Source organism: Echeneis naucrates, chromosome 11 (assembly GCF_900963305.1).
Source record: "Echeneis naucrates chromosome 11, fEcheNa1.1, whole genome shotgun sequence".
NCBI classification, from domain to species: Eukaryota; Metazoa; Chordata; class Actinopteri; order Carangiformes; family Echeneidae; genus Echeneis; species Echeneis naucrates.
In genome coordinates, this window is record NC_042521.1 from 18148029 (window position 1) to 18173404 (window position 25376).

Genomic DNA, 25376 nt, shown 5'->3' on the forward strand with positions numbered 1-25376 from the left:
ATATATTAGCTATGCAGCAGTCTGAGGCAGAGGAACCATACTTGAAACAAACACATGTTTATTTAATAGATTGTTGAGTCACTATCACCAAAGGTAAAATTGGGTGGTTTTGTCATCAACTACTTCTGATATTTATCATTTAATAAACTAGAACATAATTTTTCTACTGTAATCTCGAAAAATATCAATAATACGTCATGGAGTTTTGAGTCATTTAATTTGAGTGAAAATATGTGCCATAATTCTCGTGCAGACAAGTGTGTAGCTCATGCATGAAAAAACAGTTGCTCTGGCCTTTGTCACTGCCATGTACAATTAATCAAAAGCTGTTGTTGCCTTCAGTGACCCCATTAAGCAGTCTGAGGATGAGCTACTGCAGAGATAGTGATGGATGGAGTGAATCATCCTGTAGTGATCTCCTGAGACCAAAAGTTACAGAGGGAGAACTCAATTAAACCTAAACATAAGCTGACATCATCAGTTAAATAGCCAGAGCCCACAGAAATCCACACCGACATATTATCCATGGATTGTCTATCATTTATGATGATCGATTAGGTACATGCTTTATCTGCTGAGGGTCGTAGAAGGGCTGCAGCCAATCCCCGCTGAAATTGGGCGAGAGGGAAAGGTTGACAACAGGACTGGCATGTAGATACAATTAGCCTAACCTGTATGTCTTTGGACTGTGGGAGGGACCCAGAGGACAGGACACTCACAGAGGAACTCCACAAAGAAAGAGGCTTCTGTCAGCTGGCAGGTTCTCACTCAGAACCTTCTTGATCCATTAACTTAAAAAAACAAACAAAACACTAATGTATTTGTGTTGTGGGGCCTTCACACATGCATGACATAACAGAGCAATGGACTCATTCATCAGTAAATGATTTGGATAGGAGTTTGGGCGTGGCTGAGAGAGAGATCACTGCTTTTATGTGAAATCACTGAGTCCTAGAAGTCCAGGACGCTGGATCTATAGCTCAGTTTCTTAATACAAGCTAATTACATGGATGTCTACCTGTCTACCTTTAGATGGGACCTTTAAGTCAGTGTGTTTGGTTTACAAATTGAAATCAATGTGGAAGCAAAACAATGTGAAATATGCTATAAAGAAAACAGAAATAATATTATTTTGCAGTGTTTCAAAGTAAACAACTCCCCTCTAAAGACAGTTTTTAAAGTCATTCTTTTATGTTGACAGTCATTAGAGGGGACAACAAATTAGCCCATTCCATTCACAGCAGCCCAGGACTCTATGAAAAGGTCATTTGAAACTGTAACACTAACTGAAGTGTCCTTGAATGCACCAGTGATTAGTGTACAAAGTACTAAAGATCACCCAGCTGAACTGAAAGCTCTCTGAACAACTCTGTGTGCTCCTTTCATTCCAAATGTGTCTATTAGCAATAGCTTTTGAGAACAGCCTCAGTCTCCAACAGTCATATAAAAAACTCTGTGGGAATGTTTAGTGATTGGTGGGAGTGAGGTGACAATACAAAGACAGAAGGAAAAGGAGTATCCACTGTATGCTTACCGACCTGTGATTAATTACTGGTTAGCCAATCACTTGAAAAGCCAAACAAGTAAAAATTTGTGAGTTTGCAGTCCTCAAGTGAGGGAAAGTGACTTCAGGATATTCTGAAATATTGTTTTTTACTAGCTTTGTCTCACAGAGAAGCTCCAATCATTTAGCTCAAGACTACGATGCAGGGCTGTGGTTGTATTTTAAGATGTTTTTTATTCTAAATTAACATCTATGTTTTCTTCATAATTATATGGAACCTTTGCTTCTGCACATGGTCCAGACCCCCAAAATAAATCTGCTGTTAAAAAACAAGCAGCAGCTGATGCCCCCTGATGTTCTTTGTCATGACTAACTGATCTATCAGCTTATCAGCTCCAGCGCACACATGACAGAAGAGAACAGCTAATTTTATTTTTCTGAATACCAAAACATTATGTTGTCATTTGCACTTCAGCCTGTAATTGCTTGATTTAAACTTTGAAATCCCGAAAATTTCTAATACTTTATCTGTGGGCCTTTTATGTCTGAATGTTATGAAAAGGGTTTCTTGGTAAGAACCCAAAAGAAGAAAGGACTAGAACAAGCTATTTTTGAAGTTTAGTTCAGAAAATTAATAAATTATATCTTGATTTTGGATCAATTCAACCCAAATGAAATCAGGAGTCTTAATTACTTTACTAGTGGAACATTTATTCATCTGCTACCTCTTATGTGTTTCCAGGTCTCAGGGGGTGCTGAAGCCAATCCCAGGTGACACTGGGTGAGGGTGGTGTACACTCCCTCCTGGACAGGTCACCAGTCCATCACAAGACCAACACACAGAGACAGACAGAGACCAACAACCACTCACACACACCTCACACCTACGGACAATTTAGAGTCACCAGTCAACACAAACATAATGTCTTTGGACTGTGGTAGGAAACCCGCACGGAGAGAACATACAAATTCCTCAGGCCCAGGAACTGAATCCACAACATTCATGTTGTGGGGCCACAGTGCTAACCACTATGCCGCCTTGCTGCCAATTAGTGGAACATTGTGTGCTTAATGTTTCTTTGGGGACTAAACTCTTGTACCCTTGCAATATTCACTTGCTCACTGTATACAGTACTCCAGTATTTGATGAATGCTGTTTCAATTTTCAACTGGATATTTGTGTGCTGGGTAGCAAAACACAAAGCTGTTGTGAGGCACACTGAAAGACTGTACAGAGGACAAATACTACAAGCTCTTCCTCTGTGTAAGCAGTGGATTTTTAAAAATGATCATCAAAACACCGGTTTACCACCTGTTTGGACTACATTTTGAACAAAACCTACAGAAAACAGGAAGAAGGTAGAACAGGAAGAACAGGAAGTCTTCTGGCCTGGGTAAACAAAATTTGACATAACTAAAAAGTATTGCATTAAATATATTTAATCTAAGTTAATATTTTTGTCTTTATTATCACAGATAATATTAGGTAGATTAATATAATGAAAATTTATAGACATTATATGTCTGCATATAATGCATTATGATTCAGATTTTTTTTGTTGGTAAGATAATGCTCTCAGAAGTCTTAAAAAAACATTCAAGAGGGTGAAAGAAGCTGAAAGAGATAATATCTTTGAGACTTCTCAGGTTTCACTGAAAAACTTAATTTTTCATGAGCGCTCCAAAGCTGACAGAGAGGAGGAAAAGCAGTGCTGAGAGGGAGGATAATTATTACCATTTTGAATGGCCTCATGTTTCCAGCCGGGGGAGCACTTTTCTGCTGGCTCTAAAATAGATGGGAAAGGCACTTGTAAGAAAAGCAAGCTACTTGACCAGTGAAACAGGGGGCAGAGGAAGACTGATGCCCCTCTGTGCTCACATCTAATTAAAAGCATTCAAGAAATCAGCAGATCAAAGTGAACCCTGCAGCAACAGCATCACAAACAACACTTCTTTTTATGGCAGTATGCTATAGTTGGTCTAATGGGGTTACAGCGAGTCAGAGGATCACATTCATTTCTTTTTGAAAACTTGACAATACGTGTGTAGGGTCAGTGAGGCCATCAACGAGATCTACATGCGACATTTGTCAGTTCACTGTGTACAGTATCTCTGTGGAGGTACTGAGTGTCTGGAAGTATGGCTGAACCTGTCAGCAGTCTACTGTATATTCTATGTCTCACAAATGATGATGTCCCTCAAAAAGTGAAGGTAATGTGGTAAAAACCATCAGATCATCACAACTACTCCAGTTTCAATATATGTAACTTATATAAACCTAACCCTTAAACTATAATTGAAGGCTGGTTTAAACTATTTTACCCCACATTCTATTTTCTTTGGCATCAAGAGGCCAATACTCTTACATGAAATGGGGCCATCTGGTGGTGAACACCAATGGCATTCTGGCAGATCTTTTTTGGGTTGCCACAGCGACTCAGCTTTGTGACTTGCATGATTTGATTTGGCCACTAAGTGACACAATCCTCTGATTTATCCGGGCTTGGGACTGGCACAAGATTACTACTGGTTTGTTGGCGCCTTGCAGCTGAATATTTTTTTTTTTTTAAAAGCACATTTGTCAGAAGTGAGATTTGAATCCACACCCCCTACCACTGTTATTAGCCTCAAATTTGAGTATTATTTGTAATAAATTAATCTTTTTTGGAATCAGGCTTAGTGGTATAAGACTGTACATTGAGCTTACCTGACATACTGGTGGGGTTTAGGGCCAAGATGTCATCCTCAGACATCTGGGTATATACCTACCTGAAAATAGATCAAAGAAATAATCAGTTATGTGATCTGTTCTGATTCTAAATCTCAAACAGCTCACAGTAGTGCATTTCTCTCCACAAGCAGCTTGGTTATACCTGCTGTGCTAAAACAGTGTGTTAAGAGGAAATGTGCCACTAATTGACTGTAGTATGAAGCCATTTGAAAAACTGTCTCCACATCTCATTTAGGAATACTGGATTGTCAGCCAACAAAAGAGGACTCTTGCACACAAGCTGTTCAGGTGTCAAAGCTCTTCCATAGTTGGGTGACATCTAGTGGTTGTTAGGCATTAGAGCTGCAAAAAACAAACTTAAAAAAAAAAAAAAATTAGCCAAAAGTCACATAAGTTTATTCTAGTTTGTTTTAAAGAAGGTGTGTCCAAGACCGCATGCAGACACACACACACACAAGATGAAAACAGTACCAGCATAATACAGGCCAGTATTTTACTTTGTGATTGTTCCTTCTCTTCATGGCTGACAAGAGAATATCTCACGTGTTTTCAGTTTCAATTTAGGTTCATAATTCCATCCATCATTGGAAACATGCTCATCTTTCAATGCCCAGTAAGCAACAGCACACATTAGTACAGAGGGCAAAACCCACGTGAGCATCTATTTATTTAACATTTGATTAATTGAGAAACTATTCTTTAACATAGTATACCCATATAGTCTAAAGTTTAGTCTAAAGATTCCATGTCTTCTTTGATTATAAATCAGATCAAGATTCTGTATTAATTAAATCAAAGTATTGAAGGTCTCAGCCCACAGAGAAATGGTCACAGTCTGTATTCATAAATTGAACCAACTTAAAACCAACTGTTAAGACTGTTTGTGATGTCACAACAAAACTGTCAGCACAACTGTTACCATGTGTGTCTCGGCAGCAGCAGCCTTCATCCCCAAAGTCACACGGTGCATCAATCTGTCCTTTAACTGGTCACAGCTGAACAACCAGGAAACCAAACATCCTTTCTGGCTGGCCCCATTAGTCTGCCTCCAAATGCACTCATCTACTTTCATCTACTGTAGCTTAAGTAACCACATGAAGGCTCCTGATTGTGAAGATAAGCTGGAGGAAGTGGAGGCTGGGCATCACTTTGCTGAGGCATGCATCCTCTGGTTGTATGCTAATCAAGGTTCAAATGACTTTCTTATCAGTGCTGATGCTTCTTTAAATCCACCTGCAGCACTTGAACAGTTTGTACTGCAGGCATCGGTACAGAAAATTTTTCAGGATTTACAAAACTAAAGAGACAGAGTTCCATCAGGATCATTAGTGTCCTAGGTTGTAGAAAGGAAATGCGTTGCATTACCTTTTTGAATTGTCAGCTACTGACAACTTTAAATCTGAACTTAAAGGTACATCGTGTCTCTTAGTTAAACCCAGTGTCAGATAGGGATGTCTCTGTCCGTCTAGGACAGACATGGTTCCAGGACTTGATAGTTTAGTGTGGTACATTTTACCCTCACTGACAGAGGTACATGTTCAGGTATGTCCCAGAGTCATTTGTGGAAGTATTTTTCAAAGTTATGTAAAGAGTAAGGTATTGGGTCCTGCTGTCCCACACTCATCTCTTGACTGAATGCGTAAAAATAGTATTAATACCAGCGCTCAAATTTGTTTTGAATCTCACCACCAGCCTTACCCACAGTCCCTGTGTTTTCCCCAGCCATTCCTCCTTGCCTTGCTCTGCTTCAGAAAATAAAATCCTTTTACTGTTTCCTGTCTGCACTTGAGTCCTTTAGCGGGTCTGTAACATCCTTACTTCCAGACTCAATCATTTACCATCAACTGAAACATTAAGGAGACTCCTTCAAGGATAAATACGTACATAACATAAACAGGGAGGGCAGACGGCTTGAACACACAGCAAAAGGGGCAATCAATGTTAAAAAACTGAAAGAATCCCAATGCAGAGGAGAAAATCTTCAGCATTGCTTATCCTCTGCTTACAATGATGTGTTTCATGAAAACTGTTCACATTTGGCCTCATGTGACCTGGGCGACTGTCAGTCTCAACTGCTGCTACACAAGCAAAGAGCACAAACAAGCCCTCTGACACGTCTTTCTAAGTTTACAGTTGGGGTCCACGCTGCTCCTGAGGTTCTGAGTAGAGTTTTTTGAAAAACGGAGCCTTTACAAAACACCACTGAACCTACTGAATTGTGGACTGGCAAAAGCTTAGACATTGCGAGACAAAGACATAGACCCCAAAAACTGCTCACTGACTCGGTTTTATCAGCACTGATAAGTCCCAGTCAAGACAAGAGAATTACCAGTGGTGTACAGTGCACGTGAATAATCAAGTACATGTGCACGTTAATGTGTGTTAGTCAGGACTATTTCTGATATAGAGTCAGGATAGAACTGGATTTTGGATTTTATTTGAAACAGCATAGTTGTCATAGTCTCCTCACCAGTTGGGCAGAACATGCGCATCCTCTTGTGACAGACTGTCTATAAACTTTTATAGACAGACTGTCTATAAAAGTGAACAAAGACTGTACAGTGGTGGCAATGCTTCCTATGGCCATCAGGGAGATACTCTGCTGACTGTTAAAGGAAGTCCGATTGTATTCGAGTCTATGTGAAAATGGCCCTACTAAGATGACACTACCCTCTAAGCACTCCATCTTCCAACTTCACCTTCTCCTCCAAATATTGTTCATTGTTTTTTTGTAATGATTGTGATCTCAAACTCAAACTTGTAAGTTGTAATGGGACACATTGTATGTTACAATGTTAACAAGAAACATTACACAAGTATAACCCTCCCCCAAAAATAAACAGTAAAACATTCTTTCATTCATCTTCTGCCGCTTATCACATTTCCGTCAATCCCAGCTCACACTGGGCGAGGGCAGAGTACACCCTGGACAGGGGACCAGCCCATAAATAACCACTCACACTCACACTCAGACCTACAGACAATTTAGAGTCCCCACTTAACCCAAACATGATGTCTTTGGACGGTGGGTGGAAACCAGAGTACCCGAAGGAAACCCACACAGGCACGGGGAGAACATACAAACTCACAACTTTCTTGTTATGAGGCAACAGCGCTATACCCTGTAAAAACATTGAAGACATCATTTTTTTTTTTTTTTTTTCCGGGACTGAGATTCTGAGAGTTTTCATTTAGACCTTTGTGAAATGTTCTTTCAAGGATATCTTTTGAAACAAGAAATACATATTGTGGTTGGAGAGAAGAATAAATAGAATTACATACACTCTGTACATCAATTCATGCTCCATTTTTCACAAAGCAAACAACTTGGAAGACATTTGCCTGCATTTGCCCTGCAGAGTCCTTCTCAGGTGAACCAAACTTTGAACAACATAATGTCATTAATAAAACAATAATAAAACAAACTGTCAGAAAGAACAGAAGAAAGGCAAAAGAAAATACAAAAAGTATTTAAATTCCTCTGCAGTAGAACAACAGCTGGCTTGAAAAATATTATGGGAAACTGTGCTTCAGTTTACTGCATGTTACTCTAGAGAGCATTTAGAATCTAGACAACAGCTGGTGAAAGCCTGTTCATCCAGACAACAGGTTTCTGAGATTCTAATGAGGACACAGTGAAATGCAAGCAAATTAGTTATATGACTAGAGCAAATACAAGGAGAGGAAGGGAACAACCTGAAAACATACAATGTATTGGCTATTAACATTTCCTGTTGAAATGTTAATAACCCAGTTGAACATCTTCTAAAATAACCTACTGGATTTCTGTACCAAGTGAGGCTTGCAGTGTGACTGAGGAAAGTAACTGATTTTAGTATTGTGACTTCACAAAGTTCCAGGAGTCCTGATGACTGTTTGTAAATCCAGTTTCTGAAAAAAGTCTGCAAGCATTCTCTTTGGACTAAACCTGGACCTACTTTACATTCAAAGAACAAAAAGGATCTCATTTCGTAAAATATGGGGCTGTTAAGATTGCGCTGATGCCACTAATTAAAAATTTTTCAAAGATATTTGTAAGCGATTGTGATTTTTAATTTGGTATGGTGCAATCCTACTGAGAGGCAACAGAATAAACATTTGATTCTGTAAAAAACATATTCAAACGCCAACAATTTTGTTTTGTATTTTATTTCTCGATTTCAACACTCTGCTCAGAGTATGTAACTTGGAGTACTAAAGCAATTCATGTTAATGAAAACTCGAACTTTTTATTAAGCAAACATGAATTGCAGGCATGCAAGAGGATGAAAAGTCAGTCTCACATGAACTGTAATGCTTTACAGAGAGGTATCAGTTGTTCAGTCCAAACCCATTGATTTGAATTTGGTGGAAAAATAAGAGAAACACATCAATACAGTGCTGTGCAGTTCAACAGCACCACAGACTACATCTGACACACACATTAATCAACACTTCCCCAGCACAGTTTGACAAAAAGCAAACATTATAACCTTAATGAAACAGGATTCACTGCAGGGCTGTTGAATAATACGTTTTAAGAAAGTGTTGTTATAGAGACGGTGAGAATTATTTTCTGCTCTGTGCAGTTCAGACACATGCAAATAATGTACATGGTTTTTATGAGAATGAAGAAGCAAATGTCACAGCTTTCAGACAGAGAAATGTTTCAACCATAATTACAACTTTGAGGAAAAAAATGTACATTGCTGTTGGTTGAACACAACTCGTTGCAAACTTGCTAACAAAATGAAATATATTTCGTTTTGATAGCAAGATATGAAAGGATATGATCATGTTTACCTCACATAAAAATCACATCTTTGGTCTACATCTGCTCTGCTAGTCTTTAAAATGGCATTTTAACACAAACCAACACTATCATTTCATTTCTACATCCTTTCTGGTCGGCACTACGCACTAAACTAACAACAACAAACATACCCAAGATAAAATAGATAAAATGTTTTTTTGCATGTTTGCTTGCATTGGTGACTCTAAATTACCTGTAGGGCTGAGTGTGAGTGTGAATGTTTGTTGCCAGGCGACCCAGAAACGCATAAGCAGAGGAAGATGAATGAATGACCGTTCATATATTGATGAACTGAAAATGTTCCTGGTTTTCATTTGAGAAATTTGGTCACCTTTTGCTCTCAGGAACAATGATATAATACATCGTTAATATAACAATATGGCAATACGGTTTGCCCTACTATATCTAAGTAAAGACTTCAGAAATATATATTGAAAGATTCAGGAAACTATTTTAGCTTGCACTTGATGTTAATGGCATACACAATTTATATTTAAGCTTGGCAATGTCTCTCCGAATAATTTATTTATTTATTTTTTAACAAGTGCTCGTGTTCTTCGTTGTTCTTAGAATCAGATTTTTATCTAAGTCTCCAACCAAGGGAGATTTACGAAAACCTTCTTCAGTTCTTCAGTTTATTTCACATTAGAATGAACTTTTACTTTCTAAACCCTGGTGACCTGGCACAATGTCTGACACAGACTTTATTTAATTTTTTAATTTTTCTGAATTTCATTTTGAGATGATGTTTGGTCTTTAGCGAATTATATTAACTGGATTAAAATATGATTGAATAAGGACAAGTTTTCCTTCATTCATCTTCTACTGCTTGTCTGTTTTCGGGTCACAGACGGTGCTGGAGCCAATTCCAGCTCACACTGGGTGAAGGAGAGGTATGGCCTGGACAAGTCAACAGTCCATTACAGGGCCAACACACAGAGACAGACAGAGACAAACAACAACTCACACTCAGACCTACAGACAATTTAGAGTCACCAATTAACCCAAACATGATGTCTTTGGACGGTGGGATGAAACCGTAGTGCCCAGAGGAAACTTGGAAATTTAATTTCATTAAACACTAGGGTCAAAAATGCCCAATTTATTTTGAAAAGACAAAGAAATCATATGGCTGAACGCTATCATGGCTCTCTAATTGGGTTTTCTTCTTATTAGTGTCCCAAATAAACAAAAATGACAGTACTGGACTTCTTCCGCAGGCATAAATTAGCAGCAGTGGCAGGGATCAGGGTTGATACAGTTCCGCTTTTTCATTAAGCTTTGGGCTTTTCTCCTTGCTCGCTCAGATACTTCCATAATTTGGAAACAGAAAAATTGACTGAACTCTCAGTGGGTTTTGGCTGCTTCGAGGATCGAGTGCTGACTCTGCTATCTTTGCAAGGACTTCCTCTTCTGGTCCAACATAGAGCCTGGTGCCAACTTTTCCACTGCTGATGGATTAGGATTTATGCTTGAAAATGCTTGTCTTGTCATCCAAAAGGCCTTTCGACTTCAACTGACTCGTAGGGACTTGCAGATATTGGACCTCATGTGGGTTCATTTTAACCTTGAGAATTGTTGAGATCACATTTAAGCCGATAACGCACCCTTCCATTATCTGAGCCCTTCCAGACTCTCCCAAATTTATATTCATACCACCCCCATACTTCTCTCCATTTGAGATTGCAGGCATAGTGTTAAGGTGCGTCTCCTGCTTCTACTTAATGTGTATGTATTGATTTCCACCCTTAATTGTCCTGAGAAAGAGCCACAGTTTTATCTTATGACAGTGCTAGGTGCTCGACAGCCTGGTGTTTATCCTATGACTGTGAAAACTGTGTGTTATGATGTCTGATGGCAGGGTTCTGTGTGTGCATGAGCAAACATGCTGTAGCATTCACATTGGACTGCTTTCATAACCACAACCTGACACTGTTGCCTTTCTTTATGTGGGCCCAGCTTTTGTAGTTATTATCAGCAGTGTGAGTTACATCACACTCCACAGTACAGGCTAAAAAAACACAAAAAAACACATTTTGGTCTTTGTCTGAAATATAAAATTAAAGACTTACCAATTTGTTATCAATGTAAGACTTTCAGTGTTATTTTACGGTGTCACAGTTGTCTTTTTTCATGCCCACGCTACTTAGACAACAAACGCACTTGTGCCCATGAGCATGCTTGTCTTAAGATGAGGTGTGTTCAGGCACATAGTTGGCACAGTGCTATCTTGAGACTGTAGATAATGATTGACTAACAAAAAGCTGTCGGTACCACTATGTGTTATGCTACAAGACAGTCATAAAATCATATTTTGCTGCCTAGGTTGGAGGATTTATTGAATGGAACAGATCCAAGATGTCTCTTTCTGTTTTGAAAAACCATAGTTGCATGGATACCAGATTCCATAATAGTACCCATTGCACTGATAGAAATTCCTCACCAAATGCATTATCCAAAAAGGTTTTTGTGCAGCCCTGCCCAAACACTGCCATTTGCTCCTTGTGGTACAGCAAATTATGGCACATGATGATGAGGAAAAATGTCCTGAGTCAATCTAAGTATCAGTATCAGTGCTTATCAGGACACATGAAAGGGTTAAAGGGATGGTGTCGGCTAAAATATACCTAATCAAAATGTGTATACGAATGTATTTTTAGCCAGTGCTGACCGCTGCTTTAACCAGTCAGAAGGACAAACATTCAAAACAGCTGGTCGTATCTGCTGTCGCTGAAGTGTGTTAATTCAATGAGTAACTTGATGACAGAGCAAAATGAAACTTGCCTGGTGTCACGTTTTGTGCTCTCCACAGAGGGAAGGAGCTCTGCACTGTAAATCCATTATATAACTGAAACACCCAATCCAACAGAAAATGTAACCTCTCTAGCTGATTGAGCCACATCCGCCTCCAACAGTTCTAATCTGGCTCAAAAATGTGGACTAGGACACAGTTACACAGTTAAGTACCACAAATGGTCATTGAGAAAATGGGCAACGTTAACGGGATGCCAGTGCATGCTAACTGAAAGTGGATGGCTATTGTGGGTTTTTGTGCTTTAAAAAAAAATTGAAGAAGTGACTAATTAATTAAAGAATGAAATGACAGTCTGAAGAAATTAATTTACAATTTTCAATTGAATTATTTTGAAGTTCATATCCTTAATATCCTACTTTGTTGGTGATTTTTCAGCATCTGCTTTGTTGTGGTGTCACAAAGCCCCACAAGTCTAAACAGCCCAGTTTCTGAATACAGACTGTGAGCATTTCTTTGTGGACTGAGACCTTTGATACTATTGAAAATGAGCTTGTTTTGTCTCATTTCCAACACAATCTTTCTGTGGTGGTAAATTGCATCTGAAAACAAGGCAGATTCCTCCATTTATATCAGGAGAACCAGCACTATACTACAGTCAAAATACATTTTCTGCATTACACAAATAATATAGAATAATTTGCAGGTGGCAGTTAGTGCTGTGGTTTTGGTTACCGGCCCTGGGGCCTTTCTGTGTGTAGTTTGCATGTTCTCTCATGCTCGCGTATGTTTACTCAGTTTGCTTTGGTTTCCTCCCACAGTCCAAAGACATGAATGTCTAGGTTGGTTGGTGACTCTAAATTGCCTGTATGAGTGACTATGAGTGTGAGTGGTTGTTTATGTCTGTTTGTCTCTGTGTTTCTCTGCGTTGGCCCTGTGATGGACTGATAACCTGTCCAGGGTGTACCCCTCCCTCATCCGTAGCTTTGGCTGGGATTGGTTCCAGCACCCCCGGTGATGCTGAAACGGATAATAGGTAGAAGATGAAGAATGAATGTTTTACAGTTTGGGGTTTTTTTCTACTTGTTTCTACATACATACGTTCAACATATGGAAACAGATAAGCGGTAGAAGGTGAGTCAGTGACTAATTCACAGGTAGATTTACCTGCTTGTCTAACCATGTCTATCAGCGTCTTGAGCCTTTTTTTCTTTTTTACAGTTAATTCAAAAGCAGACACTGACGGGCCAGACTTAATGTGTCCTTGCCAGTAATGCCAGAAAATGGCAAAAGCAAAGGCAAAAAAGTGAAAATGAGTAATTCCAGTGGAACTGTCTGAAGACATTGGTGACTCAGTTTAGCATGAACTGTCCTAGACAACATTACATAGGAGACTCCAGAAGTTATCAAAGTTGTTGTGTGTGGAGTTCACATTCACATCATGATGTCATCTACGCCAAGTATCATCAGTCTCCTTATTTCTTTGACAGCTCATTTAACTCCAGACAATGTGCTTCATGATCAATTTTATTCATGGGCTTGAACTGTCTTGTGTGTTTTTTGCACCTGGTTGCAGATGGCAGTACACGGATGGCTGTGGGTAGGCACTTCCTCTCCTACAGTAGGAAGCATAATTTCTACACTACAGCAGTTACCACATCCTGTGTGACAAGAGGTATAGGACCAATGTGTCCTCTACTCTACATTACTATGGCATCACCAAACAAACATTCCTCACATACTGTTGATACTCAATAAACAAAATGCATTTTGGATTAATGTGTATAAATACATAGTAATGTAGTATGAACCATGTACAAACAGTCTTGGAAATAAGAATAAGAAGATTCATGTTTTCTATTTTCCTTCAAATTGTCTCCTAGTACCTGCTCACAGCTGAAAGTTACTGAAGAGTACAGTCAAACTTGATGATCTGGCTATGTGTAAATAAAAATAAGAAACTGCTGATACACTTGTTAAACTATGGGATTGCTTCCTAGTGTGTAAAATGGAACACACATTTCTGTGGCTCAGGCCACAATCCTCATCTATTACTAGTAGTAGTTCTCAATTGTTTTCTGTTATGTCCCGCCTAAAAAGCAGTAAAAATCCCCTCCCCACTACTATTAGTATTGTAGTATAGTATTACTATATTACTAATACTACAATTTTGTGTTCATCTATAAAGTTGTTACAGGTACACTTCTGCATAACATTGCATGCTTATTCAAATCAAACAAACAAACAAATAAACAACAACAACAACAAAAAAAAACATATACAAAGATTAACTTTTCAGTGCATTTTCAGAAAAGATTAAAAGTGCAACAACTTGCATTAACGTCAACAAAGTTAAATCCTGGTAAACCTTAAACACCTCTAAAGCAACAAGGCAATACGTTACATGACCAACTTACAACCACAACAGCTTGAACCATGTGTTAGTGCAAAGTAAAATAAATAATAAATGCAACTTATCAGTACCATTATCTCAGAATAACAAATAAAACACTTTAACCTACTAAAAGAAAATTAATAAAAGAAATGGTCCAGATTTTTTAATCAAAATGATGAAGTCTTTCATAAAATTAATGGCAAAACTCAAGTGGCTTTTCAGCGTGATTGGGGTGTAATTTCTGTAAGTGCCGTATTAATTTATTTCGCTTCATGCTGTACACTGACGGAGTTTTTAAACACAACACCCACACACACACACTGGTGTTTCCTCATCTCCCACCGTTTAATAGCACGCCACACGAAAGTGCCACTTCCATCTACTGTAATTGGTGTGCTGATACGCTTTGTTTTGGTGCGGCAATGAAAAAGATGAGACATTAGCTAAAGCCTGTTCCCTGGGCTTAAGTCTATTGTCAGTGCGCCCCACTATTTGACAAACACAGTATTACTATAACATTTTGTGCATTAAATCTGTAAAGCTGTGACAGCTGCAGTCAGGAAAAGTAGTCCATGGCACGACATCAGTGATTATTACCATTATCTGCAACTATTTTGGGAAATATCTCAGATATCTTACTTTCTGTTGTAAATGATAATAATGTGATTTTTGTTGAGGTTTGTACCAAACAAGCAGGATCTCATCTTTTACACCTAAAGAACTTAGCTGTGCCCCATTTCAGAGAGGCTGTCCTCTGGAAGACGTGCCCTGAGCCGAAATGAAGCGGTTTGGTCGACAAAGAATTTTTGCTTTCTACCATCATCTGTTCCTGCCCTTACTAATGAATTACAAGGCCCACTTCCTGCTGCCTAGTAACATTGACAGTCCCCTTTTTCCATAAAAAAAAAAGGTTTCAGCCCATTAGTAGCCATACCATTAGCTGAAACCTAAAACTTCTGTTATTTCTGTTGGTATGTTTTGCTGCATTTTGTTTTCAATAGTTTTGAATGTTGAGATTGCCTGAGCCAAAGAGGATTCACTCGCTGGAATAAATTTGTGAACTGGGGCACAGTTTGTAGCTTGTAGACTATACCCTAACAGTTTCTGGTCTCTTTTGGCTTGTTGTACCTTAATCCAAAATTTGCAGCTCCTGATTTTTTTTTTTTTTTTTTTGATATTTTACTTTGACATATTATGATTTTAATAATATTGATGATTATTGTCGAAGTCACGTAAAATATTTCTGCTGGTGTTTTGGTTTTATGTCTAACTTGGTTTTCAAGCACAAATGAAATTTATAGGTGGTCTGTGTTGTGTTTTTGGGATATATAAAGCAAATGTTATAAATGACAGCTCTAAAGTTTCAATGATATGTTATTACATAAAAATGTCCTAACTCCCACACCCCCCCAAAAAATAAATAATATCACTTCAATCAAAACTTTTCTCATAAACTGGGCAGAGGTGTATTGAATTGTTCATCAGTTAGGGAGGGGCTAACAAGAAAAAATGGTTGACTGAATCACAGGAAGTGTGGTTTTGAACTAGACAACATGAAACACTGAAAGTGAGAATGATGCTGTTTGTTTATAGTAATGAGTGGACCTTTTGATGGGAAATGCACACTTTTAAATGACTGGATTTCCACGATTGACCCTCAGTTTGGCCAGCACATGCGTGGGTGCTGAGATGTCACACACAGCCACAAGACTGTTACTACACATCTTTAGGTTTAGGTTCATTTGACTTAATACTGCACTGCACAGAAGGATGTCTGAAGCATTGCATGTTGGTTTGAGATTTTGTGTGACAAACCCACAAACTCAATAATTAATGCGGAACTGTATTCTCACAGACCTGAGGTAAGGCAGGAAACAGGATATAGGCCTCTAATTTGGCACACACTTTCAACTCATTTCACGATTCCAATAAAATAATTAGATTAGCCTTGCCCAAAAAGGTCCAAGAATTTTACTGGCATTTAACTGGCACAGTGCTTAGGTGAGCATTTTTAATGATTAATTCCTCTTATCATTTAGTTTAGTATGCTAACGTGCAAAACCTTTAAAAACAAAACAAACAAACAAACAAAAAAAAAAACAAACACCAATTTCATCTATAATTTTTCCATATCAAAAACATTGGCATCAATACGTTTTTGATATTGCTCCTTTAATAAACGAAAAAAAAAAAAACAAAAAAAAAAACGAAAACATATGCACTAATTGTGAATAGCTGTCCTCATACATGGGACAAAACCAAGGTAGCATGGGACAGAGAATTTGAAGAAGCTACACCAGCAAAATGCTTTATAAAAGCATGGTAAAGGATAACTGGTCTGTGAAAGCATAGTCATCAAACTGGAGAAGGAGCATCAAAATTCTTTGAGTCTGACTTAACGTTAATAAAATGAAAAAACAAACCCCAAAACACATGCTTTGAATCAACATCCTCCATCATCAAACAGTTTAAGCATTTTTCAGACTGATCTATTGTTGCACTATCAGCAGACAGCATCCTGTAGTGTCAAACAGAGAAAGAAGCCATGTGAATGGCAGAGTCCAGGGTTTCACTCTCACCATGTTCAAGCTCCCACATCTGCAATCAGTTTACCAGTGAACACACTTCTTGTAAGTTTAGTTAAAGTGGGAAAACAAAATAATTCAATGCACACACGGAGTTTCCAAACACGCACCAGCTCAGCAGGGAGGGTGGGGCATCTCTGAATTTGAGAATGTTATAACCTGATTAATGGTGAATGAGTGATTCTGGTAATTACAGCTCTACCTAGTAAATGAGAGATAAACAACATGCACCAAACTCAGCTAAAGAAGAAAAGGAAGGGGAGCAGGAGAAAAGACCGGGTAACAGAAATTTAAGGATTACAAAGAGAAAGAGCAGTTGACCTTCTTATTGTTCCGAGAATAGCATTGTCTGGGGCTACAACGGGTGGCAAGGTGAAAAGCGAAACAAAGGCCAAAGATGAGGGCATAACAGAAGAGTGGAACTAAGAGCTAAGAGACATACCTTCTTTAGATTCAATGACTAGTTCTGTTGATGCAAAGATAGACTTATCTCAGTATCTCCTTGGACTTGGTAATTTTTCATTGCCACTGATGCCTTTGCAATGAATTGAACATATAATTGCTTTTGGAAGGTTTGGCACCAGACATCAAAGATAAGTGCAGCCAATTGTGGTTTGAATGCCACATCTGAGGATTGCTGATGACCACGAGTATGCCTTTGCATGTTTTCAGCCATGTTTGCCATCATGTGGTTGTTACCAAACACAATGTCACAAAGTAAAAGTCCACCAATGTTTGGAATGTGGTAAAACAAAACGAAACAAAAAGAAATCTGCAGTTAATGTGCAACAGACTCATCGGCAGAAATTATGTGAAGGAGTCATGGAGGAGAGTCTCAGAGGAGGGTTTCCACCATGTTGTAGAAGCTATAGCAAAACCCACAACACTGTAAGGAGGAACTACGCAATATTTGGAAGCATTAACACTTTGATGATGCTTTTACTAAATAATTCCCAAGTCAAAGTTTCCTCCAGTATAATGGGTGTCTGCCCTCCAGCTCAGTAAGAGTTGCCTAGCATGTCAGCTAGCTAGAACCTGGACCTTAACCCCGAGGAGAGACCTGCAGAGAACTGTGCTCACTGGCTGTCTGAAAGTGTTTGAGCTCTGGAAAGAACAGCCCTCTGAACATTGTGGAGGTCAACCATATTAGCAGTGCTTAGTTCAGGTTATCACTGCCAAAGGTGCTTCGAGGCCATTTATTCACTTATTTAATCCTGCAGACCATGCCAGTGATTAATAAAAACATGGAGGCTCGTCTGTCAACACTCTGGATTTAGATGAAGAACAGATCGCATTTTATTACCAGTTCATGAAGAAAACTGAGCCACTCCAAGCAGCTCACTGACATTTTCTTGCCACTCTGATACTCTTGATCCAAACAGACCCAACACAAAGTCCGCTAGAGTAAACAGTGGAACATTACGCAAATGTTGTGCTTGTTAAAACAATTATGGCTTTAAAAATTCTGCAAAGGGAACCGGGAACTTTCCTACGTTTAAATGTCAGCAATCCTAGCAGTCTTTGGCGGTAATCTCACTGTCCACAACATCTGCCTTGCATCATGAATCAACTCTGGGAAGCAGCACTAAACAATAACCATGACCCAATATTCATCTTATTTGGGGTGGTATTCAGATAAGAGTCAATCTTGATGTGGCGACCATTATGCCTGGAGCTCTCTAATACTTAATGTATGAAGCTGCATTACACTATGCAATGTGATACAGGCTGATCATCATGGCAACTGGTATCACAAAAAGGACAGCAGATGGTGTTTTCATTAAAGAATTCAAGCTGATAGAAGAATAAAGCAAATGTCTGTTTGATAGTCTCCAATGCACTTATCATGTTACACTCATATCTCTGGCTGGCCAGGCTATAGCTGATACACAGCCGATACGCAGTGTGTTTTAGAAATGCTACAGAATTCCTGCTATGCTGTTCATGGCCATCCATGATCTGTCACTGGAGACTTGGAGCTGAGCAAATAATACATTGGGGGGTATTATGATCAATAATCTATGCACTGCTGCAACAACCAGCACTGAGAAAACAGGCATTGTGCATGACAAATGGCTGACAGGTGGCACCAGAAGTTGCCCACAGACCTCATGAATGAAGTTTTGGCGTCAAAGTGATCATCATTACATTTTAGCTCCAATACATTTTGACATTTTATGTTGGCAGATGGAAGTGTTTGTTTTCATTCAGGCATCTGTGTGTTCTTTTTTTGATAAGATGTTGATAAGATGTTGAATTATAAAGGGTTCTACTGTAACAGTCTGGGAAATATAGTGGTAAACTGACAAACCATTGTCTGGTTTTAATTGGCTGTGTAGTGATTATGCCCTTTTTGTAGCTGCTATTTCAAAGCACATATATGGCTCCTAAAAGCTAAAATTAAAATCAAGGTTTAGATGCTGATGATGTTGAGCTGGTGACAGTGGGTGCTGAGTTTACTGTGTTGAATGAGGACCAAAGATTTTTGAAATCTTTTTATGGCTATTTGGGTCTGATATATCCATGTGACAGTCAAACTGCCCCTTAAGTTGGAGTTAGATGTTGGGAGAACAAAACATCCACTATTCTCAAAGTCCAATAATATTTTGTGACTTTTCTGGGTATTATGACCGAGTCCTTCAACATTAAAATGTACTATTAAAAGTGTCACTATCCTCACTTATGCAATGGGATAGCATCACATGGCATTACAAGCTGTTTTTTCACTTTTCGCAAGAGGAAGTTACAGCTGTTTTGTTCTGTTTCTTCCGTCTTCATGGGGGTAGGGGATTTGATTACAGAAACCGCATGTCCAGCTCTTCTTTTTATTTTTCTAATTACATGTATGGATGTCAAGTATTTCAGAAAATATGAAAGTATTGCCTACAGCAGTGCTGGCATAAAATAGGACACAATGTTTGATATTAAAATCCAGTGAGAAGCCTCGAACACTCACAGGAAAACCTGCCTCATAGCTGAAATATAGTATCCTGTTGTGCAACTTCCTGACAAGAGTAGGAACAGAGAAAACCCTGTACATAGGAAACAGCTAAACTGACACCTTTTAGATGAAGATAGCTAAATCATACAAGCTTGTTTGTGTACATGTGTTCGATTTGTGTTGTACATATTTGTTATTTATTAGAGAAATGCCTGTAATACAAAGCTTCATTCATTATTATTAGCATCAGGCCAAAATCCTGCAATTGATTATTGCTGAGACTGAGGACATAAACTAAATAATTCATCATTGATGCTCTGATACAATAAATTAAAAATGAATGAGACTATGATGGATATTTTTATGACAACAATTTATCAAATGGACCTACAGAGAATTATCAGCATTACAAATCTTTACAGGCAACTCAATGATTTTGTGCAGCTTCAAATTTAAGGCTTTGGTTCACTCGCCAACTCAAGCAAGATCAGTTTCAGCTGCTCTGAAAACCAACCAATCTCCAACTTGAATACTCACAGCTCACAGCCATAGTAGTGTCTAATGAAATAGTGCCCATATAGTTGACCTTGGTTTCCATGGTTACATTAATAAATAGGCAGTGGTGTATCTACCTCTATTACCAAGGTTATCAGAATAATACTAACAGCTTGTTTAGGTTTAGTAACAGTGATTTGAGTTAAAATAAGCACTTCCTCAAAGTTCAGTGATGTCTTTTGCCATGGTTACAACTTTGTGGATGAAAGAAACATTCACATTTTTCACCTGTGACATTCCTGTGTTGTGTTGACCCATCCATCCACATCAACTTCCTCCTGATGTGGGCTTTGTCGCTTTACAAAGTAAATCACTGCACCTTTCTCTTTGCTCCGGTTATCATTACTGTGACTGAGAGATGTTGCCTAGCAACAAAGCCTAACCACGAATTAGGTGTCACTTAGTAACAAAACCTAACTGTGCAGTCATAATAAACTGACAGACAACCTGTGGGCTCGTTTGGGCTCGCCACAGATATTTCCCTCAGGAGCTGGTAGAGACCAAATATAGCTCAAAGAGAGTGTTGGATTTACAATCACCAGATGGGCAAAATCATGACACCTGCACACTCTGTTCACAGCTGGATGCACATACAATCCAACTATAGAATAAAAGCTACATTGATGACCATGACGAGTCTAACTTACTGCAGTAGGGGTCAGATGTTGTTTATGTTCTAACAACAGAATCTTCCTATGGCCCAACCCAAACATGAGGATTTTAACGAAATCCTGTAAAATAGCCATAATCCTCAATTCATTCACTGCATCACCTTACCTAATTGAAACATTCAAACAATTTGAATGTTTCACATTATAAGAATAGAGTATTTATACTGTTATTCAGTGGCTTGCTTTGCTTGCTTCATTGGCAAGCTTGCAAATAGTCATAGCATGAAAATATAGAGCGCCACATTAATATGTCCCTGTGCCCATGGACACAAACAATCAATAATCAATAATTTGAGAGCCAAACCAGGAGACCGAGAAACAAGACAAAAACAGAAATGTTTGCAAACTTTTTCTCCTAAATAATTATATAGTTTCATAGAGCTCCCACTATGGAAGTCTAGAGACCAGAAACAAAAAAGACTAAATAAAGTGACATGTTGGTTATCAGGCCTTTGTTATAAAAAGCAAAAACAACCTGTCACTCTCACATTTTGAGACAGACAAGCTTGAAAACTGAGTGAGAAGATGAGGAAAAGGGAAAGTCATACCGAACATTGCAACAATTGCACACCAGAGTTTCTGACCCCATTCATCCTTTCAGCTTGATTGAGATCTGAGGCACATATGCTGCTTGTGCCGTTGCTGCCCTGAGGCCACGAGGGCACTGAGGCTTCTTGGGGTCTTAGGCCAATAGGCAACTGTTCAGATGACTTATTTGGCCTTGAAAAAAATATCATTATTGGAGCTGCGCAATTGTGTAATCAAAATCGCAACAGGGTATATTACAAGATCCAGTTTGCTGGAGCAAATTTTTCTGATAATGCATAGGTAAAATGCATCACACCATTTTTGTGCATTGTCAAAAGCATTCTTGTTGTGGTTCTACAGTGACCGTCTGGCCAACAAATCATATTTTCCAAATTGTATTGTATTGTATTGTATTGTATCATCTTTATATTTAGCATAGCTGACAATAATTACAATAGTTTAATAATATTAATAATAAATTCATATTTTAAACACATTAGAGTATGATACAGTCCCAGTGGTTACTGTGTGACGAATATATTGACACATGTAATGACTTGCTACAGATTTTTTTTTCTGTAGCAGCAATATGCTTGTTCAAGGATTCAAGGAAGCTTTATTGTTATACCCACAACATACGCATGCACGTGGGGGGTATGAAATTAAGAACTGTGGCCAGTCAAGCCAAGAACAACTAAGAAAAAAAAAAAAAAAAAAAGATTCAACATAAATCTAAATATATGCCGCATGCTTTGATAATAAAAAGTATTGTGTTTACATAAACAGTGTATTTACATTAAATGTAGTAAAAAAAGTAGAAAAATTGATCGTCCGGTTGTCTAATTTAGCCAATATTGCACATGCCCATGGTGGGGAGGAGGGGTGTGTGTGTATGGCACATGTTCGTGGTGAGGGGGTGGGGTGAGTGAGTATTGCACATGTCCATGTCTCTGGCGAGGGGGCAGGGGTGAGAGTGTGTGTGTGTGTGTGTGTGTTTAAAGGGGGCAGATATGTTATCCATATATCTGAAATGCTCATGACATTTAGACCTTGTGGGACCCTTAGGACATATGGGGCTCATGGACTTAGCAGAGCTAGATCCAGTACGCGCTGCACTGAAAGCTCAGGCACAGAAGCTTCGCTACCAGGAAGAACAACTGGCGGATATAGGCCAGAAGGTGGTGAAAGCAGCCAGGCAGAAGGAGGCCGCCTGTGCCACTCTTTCAGCCCAGTTGACAACGTCATCAGCTGGCTCCAAGGGCTACAGCAGGCAGTGGCTGATTCTGAATATGAGATAGTGGCTGCAGCAGTAACTCCAGCAGCATCATCATGATCGCCAGGGTCCCAGTGTTTGTGTATCCAGTCCAGACCGATTCTCTGGTGAGTGAGACTGTCACCCCTTTTTGTCCCAATATGAACTTCAGTTTGAATTCCATGCCCCCTCTTTCCCATCTGACAGAGCAAAAGTAGCCTATATCATTTCCTACATATGAGGCAGAACAAAGGCTTGGGTGATCGCCGAGTGGAGTTGCAAGTCCGCCATCTGTAATTCCCTGCCTCTTTTCACAGAGATATCCAAAACAGTGTTTCAGCTAGAGCAGGTAGTGAAGCTGCTAAAGCATGAGTCGCTTTGAAGCGAGGCAGAGGGTCTGTATTAGATTACGCCATAGAGTTCCGTACACTAGCCTCTGACAGTGGATGGAACCAGCTGGCTTTAGTGGATGCCTTCTTCAATGGGCTATCTGACAAAATGAAAGATCATTTCACGCCGTTCCACCTCCCCACAGAGTTGGATGTCCTGGTTGCCTTGGCTTCACTTCATAACCCCCACATTGACTGGTCCACAGGTAAGGTGCTGAGATTGGCTGTGAGGGCCATTGTTTGCCTCCAACTAACAAGCAGGACCCTTTCAGGGTTGTTGCTGCCCCTCTCCATGCTCTTACCTTGGACCTCATTTCTGCAGACATCCTCCGCATTAAGAGCATTCCAATGCCTCAAACAGAGCTTCACCTCAGCCCTGGTTTTCAACCTGCCAGACCACTCCTGACAGTTTGTGGTAGAAGTCGATGCTTCAGACACAGGGATCAGCATTCTGGCAAAGATAATAAGATTCATCCCTGTGTCTTTTTGCCTATGAAACTGTCTCCTGCAGAAAGGGACTATGCGGTGCGGGATCAGGAACTGCTGGCAGTTAAGACTGCTTTGGCAGAATAGAGGCATTGGCTCTATTCTTTCTTGTCTGGACAGATCACAAAAATCTTGAGTGTCTAAAGAATGCGACACCTCTGAACCCTTGTCAGGCATGTTGGGCATTATTTTTCTCAAAATGTAATTTTCCCTTGTCTTATCGTTTAAGAGCTAAAAATGTGAAACCTGACATTCTGTTGCGTCTCCATGCCCCCCAAGACCATTACTGGTCCAGGAGAGATTTTGGTGGCCAACTCTTCAGAAAGATGTGGAGCAATATGTGGCAGCATGCTCCATTCGCTCCCAAAACAAGTTGGGCAACATGCCCCCGGCCGGCCTCCTCCAACCACTCCCTGTGCCACAGTGCGCCTAGTCGGATTTTGACTTTGTCACCAGACTTACCACTTTGATGGTAACACCACTGTATGGAGTGTTGCTGACTGATTTTCCAACATGGCTGAATTCATTACTCTACTGAAATTACCCTCCACCAAGGAGACGGCCGCGGTACTGCTCAGTCACGTGTTTCGAGTATGCGGTTTTCCTCGGAAAGTGTTGTCTGACTAGGGGCCTCAGTTTCTGGCTTGCTTTTGGAAAATATTCTGCGAACTGTGTGGATCAATGGTGAGCCTGTTGTCTGGCTATCACCCTCAAACCAATGGCCAAATGGGGAGGTTAAATCAACTTCCTTTCTTCTTTTTGGCTTCTATTACCCTGTAATAACCACTGTCTTATTTTTAAAATAGATTTTAAATCATTTAAAATCTTTTCATCCTCGTTCAGGGGGTGAATCCACAATCTGAGGTCAGATTATATTGAAGTCTATGGGAAAATGTCCCTACCGCTCCCTTGATTTATTAGCTCAGTAAATGTTTTCTAATGAGTTTCAGTCATCAATACAACATGATATTGATTTATTTTTTTTTTAAACGATAGTCCAATTCAGAGGAAACCAGACCATAAAACAGGGAATGAATCAGGGCATGGTTGGTTAGCAACTGGCAGACTGTACCACCCAATCAGGATAGAGGACAAAGCAGGTCATATCCAGCTGTCCGGAGGCTGCAGCAGTTCACAAACTAATGAATGATTTAATGAAGGGTTTACACTTTTGCTATTTTTAATGCTGACTTTTAAACCACAAAATATTTACGAATTAATTACAATATAGATACTTCCTCTTTATTATTTTATATTTTATTCTTTATTATGTTCCAAATTTTGCTACAACAATAAAGCCTCAGTGTCTGATGTAGCCTAAATAAGACAAATAGCAGAATGAAGACAGGTAACAGTCTGGAAATCATTACATTTATATCACAACCTTCAGCTGTTGAATGCAGTGTGTGTGTGTGTGTAGTGGTTGGACATCTTGGTCACAGCAGGGAGGACTAGTGTGAAGAGGTGCTGTGTATTGGCATTCTGCAGGCTGCAGAGGTCTGACTGTGCGGAAATGATCAACATGAAGGTCTTACCAGAGGAAGTGATGAACTGACTCCAGGCAGCGCTGAGGAGCTGCTGAGCTCCCTGAGAGAAACACCTACAAAAACACACACAAAGACATCCATGAACACTAGTTGGACTAAAAAGCATACAAAGATGAAAATCACAGTCGTGCTACAAAAAACAGTCTGTCCTCAGGATAATCTCAAACATCCTGCCATCACATTAAAAATTTACACAAAGAACCATACAGGTTTTAAAGTTTAAAAAGCTTCACACTGGTGAGGGCAAA

At 39.3% G+C, this 25376-nt stretch overlaps 1 protein-coding gene across 1 annotated transcript in view; it reads right to left on the reverse strand.

Moving 5' to 3' along the window:
* The window catches only part of thrb (thyroid hormone receptor beta), a 105066-nt gene that overhangs the window by 17656 nt on the left and 62034 nt on the right, over nucleotides 1-25376 (reverse strand). The window contains exons 2-4 of the mRNA XM_029513727.1: nucleotides 25117-25181; nucleotides 4212-4273; nucleotides 3240-3290 (exon numbers count right to left, since the gene is read on the reverse strand). Of these exons, the coding sequence (XP_029369587.1) occupies nucleotides 3240-3290; nucleotides 4212-4257 (97 nt within the window). The 5' untranslated portion in view covers nucleotides 4258-4273; nucleotides 25117-25181. The remainder of the gene's footprint in view (nucleotides 1-3239; nucleotides 3291-4211; nucleotides 4274-25116; nucleotides 25182-25376) is intronic.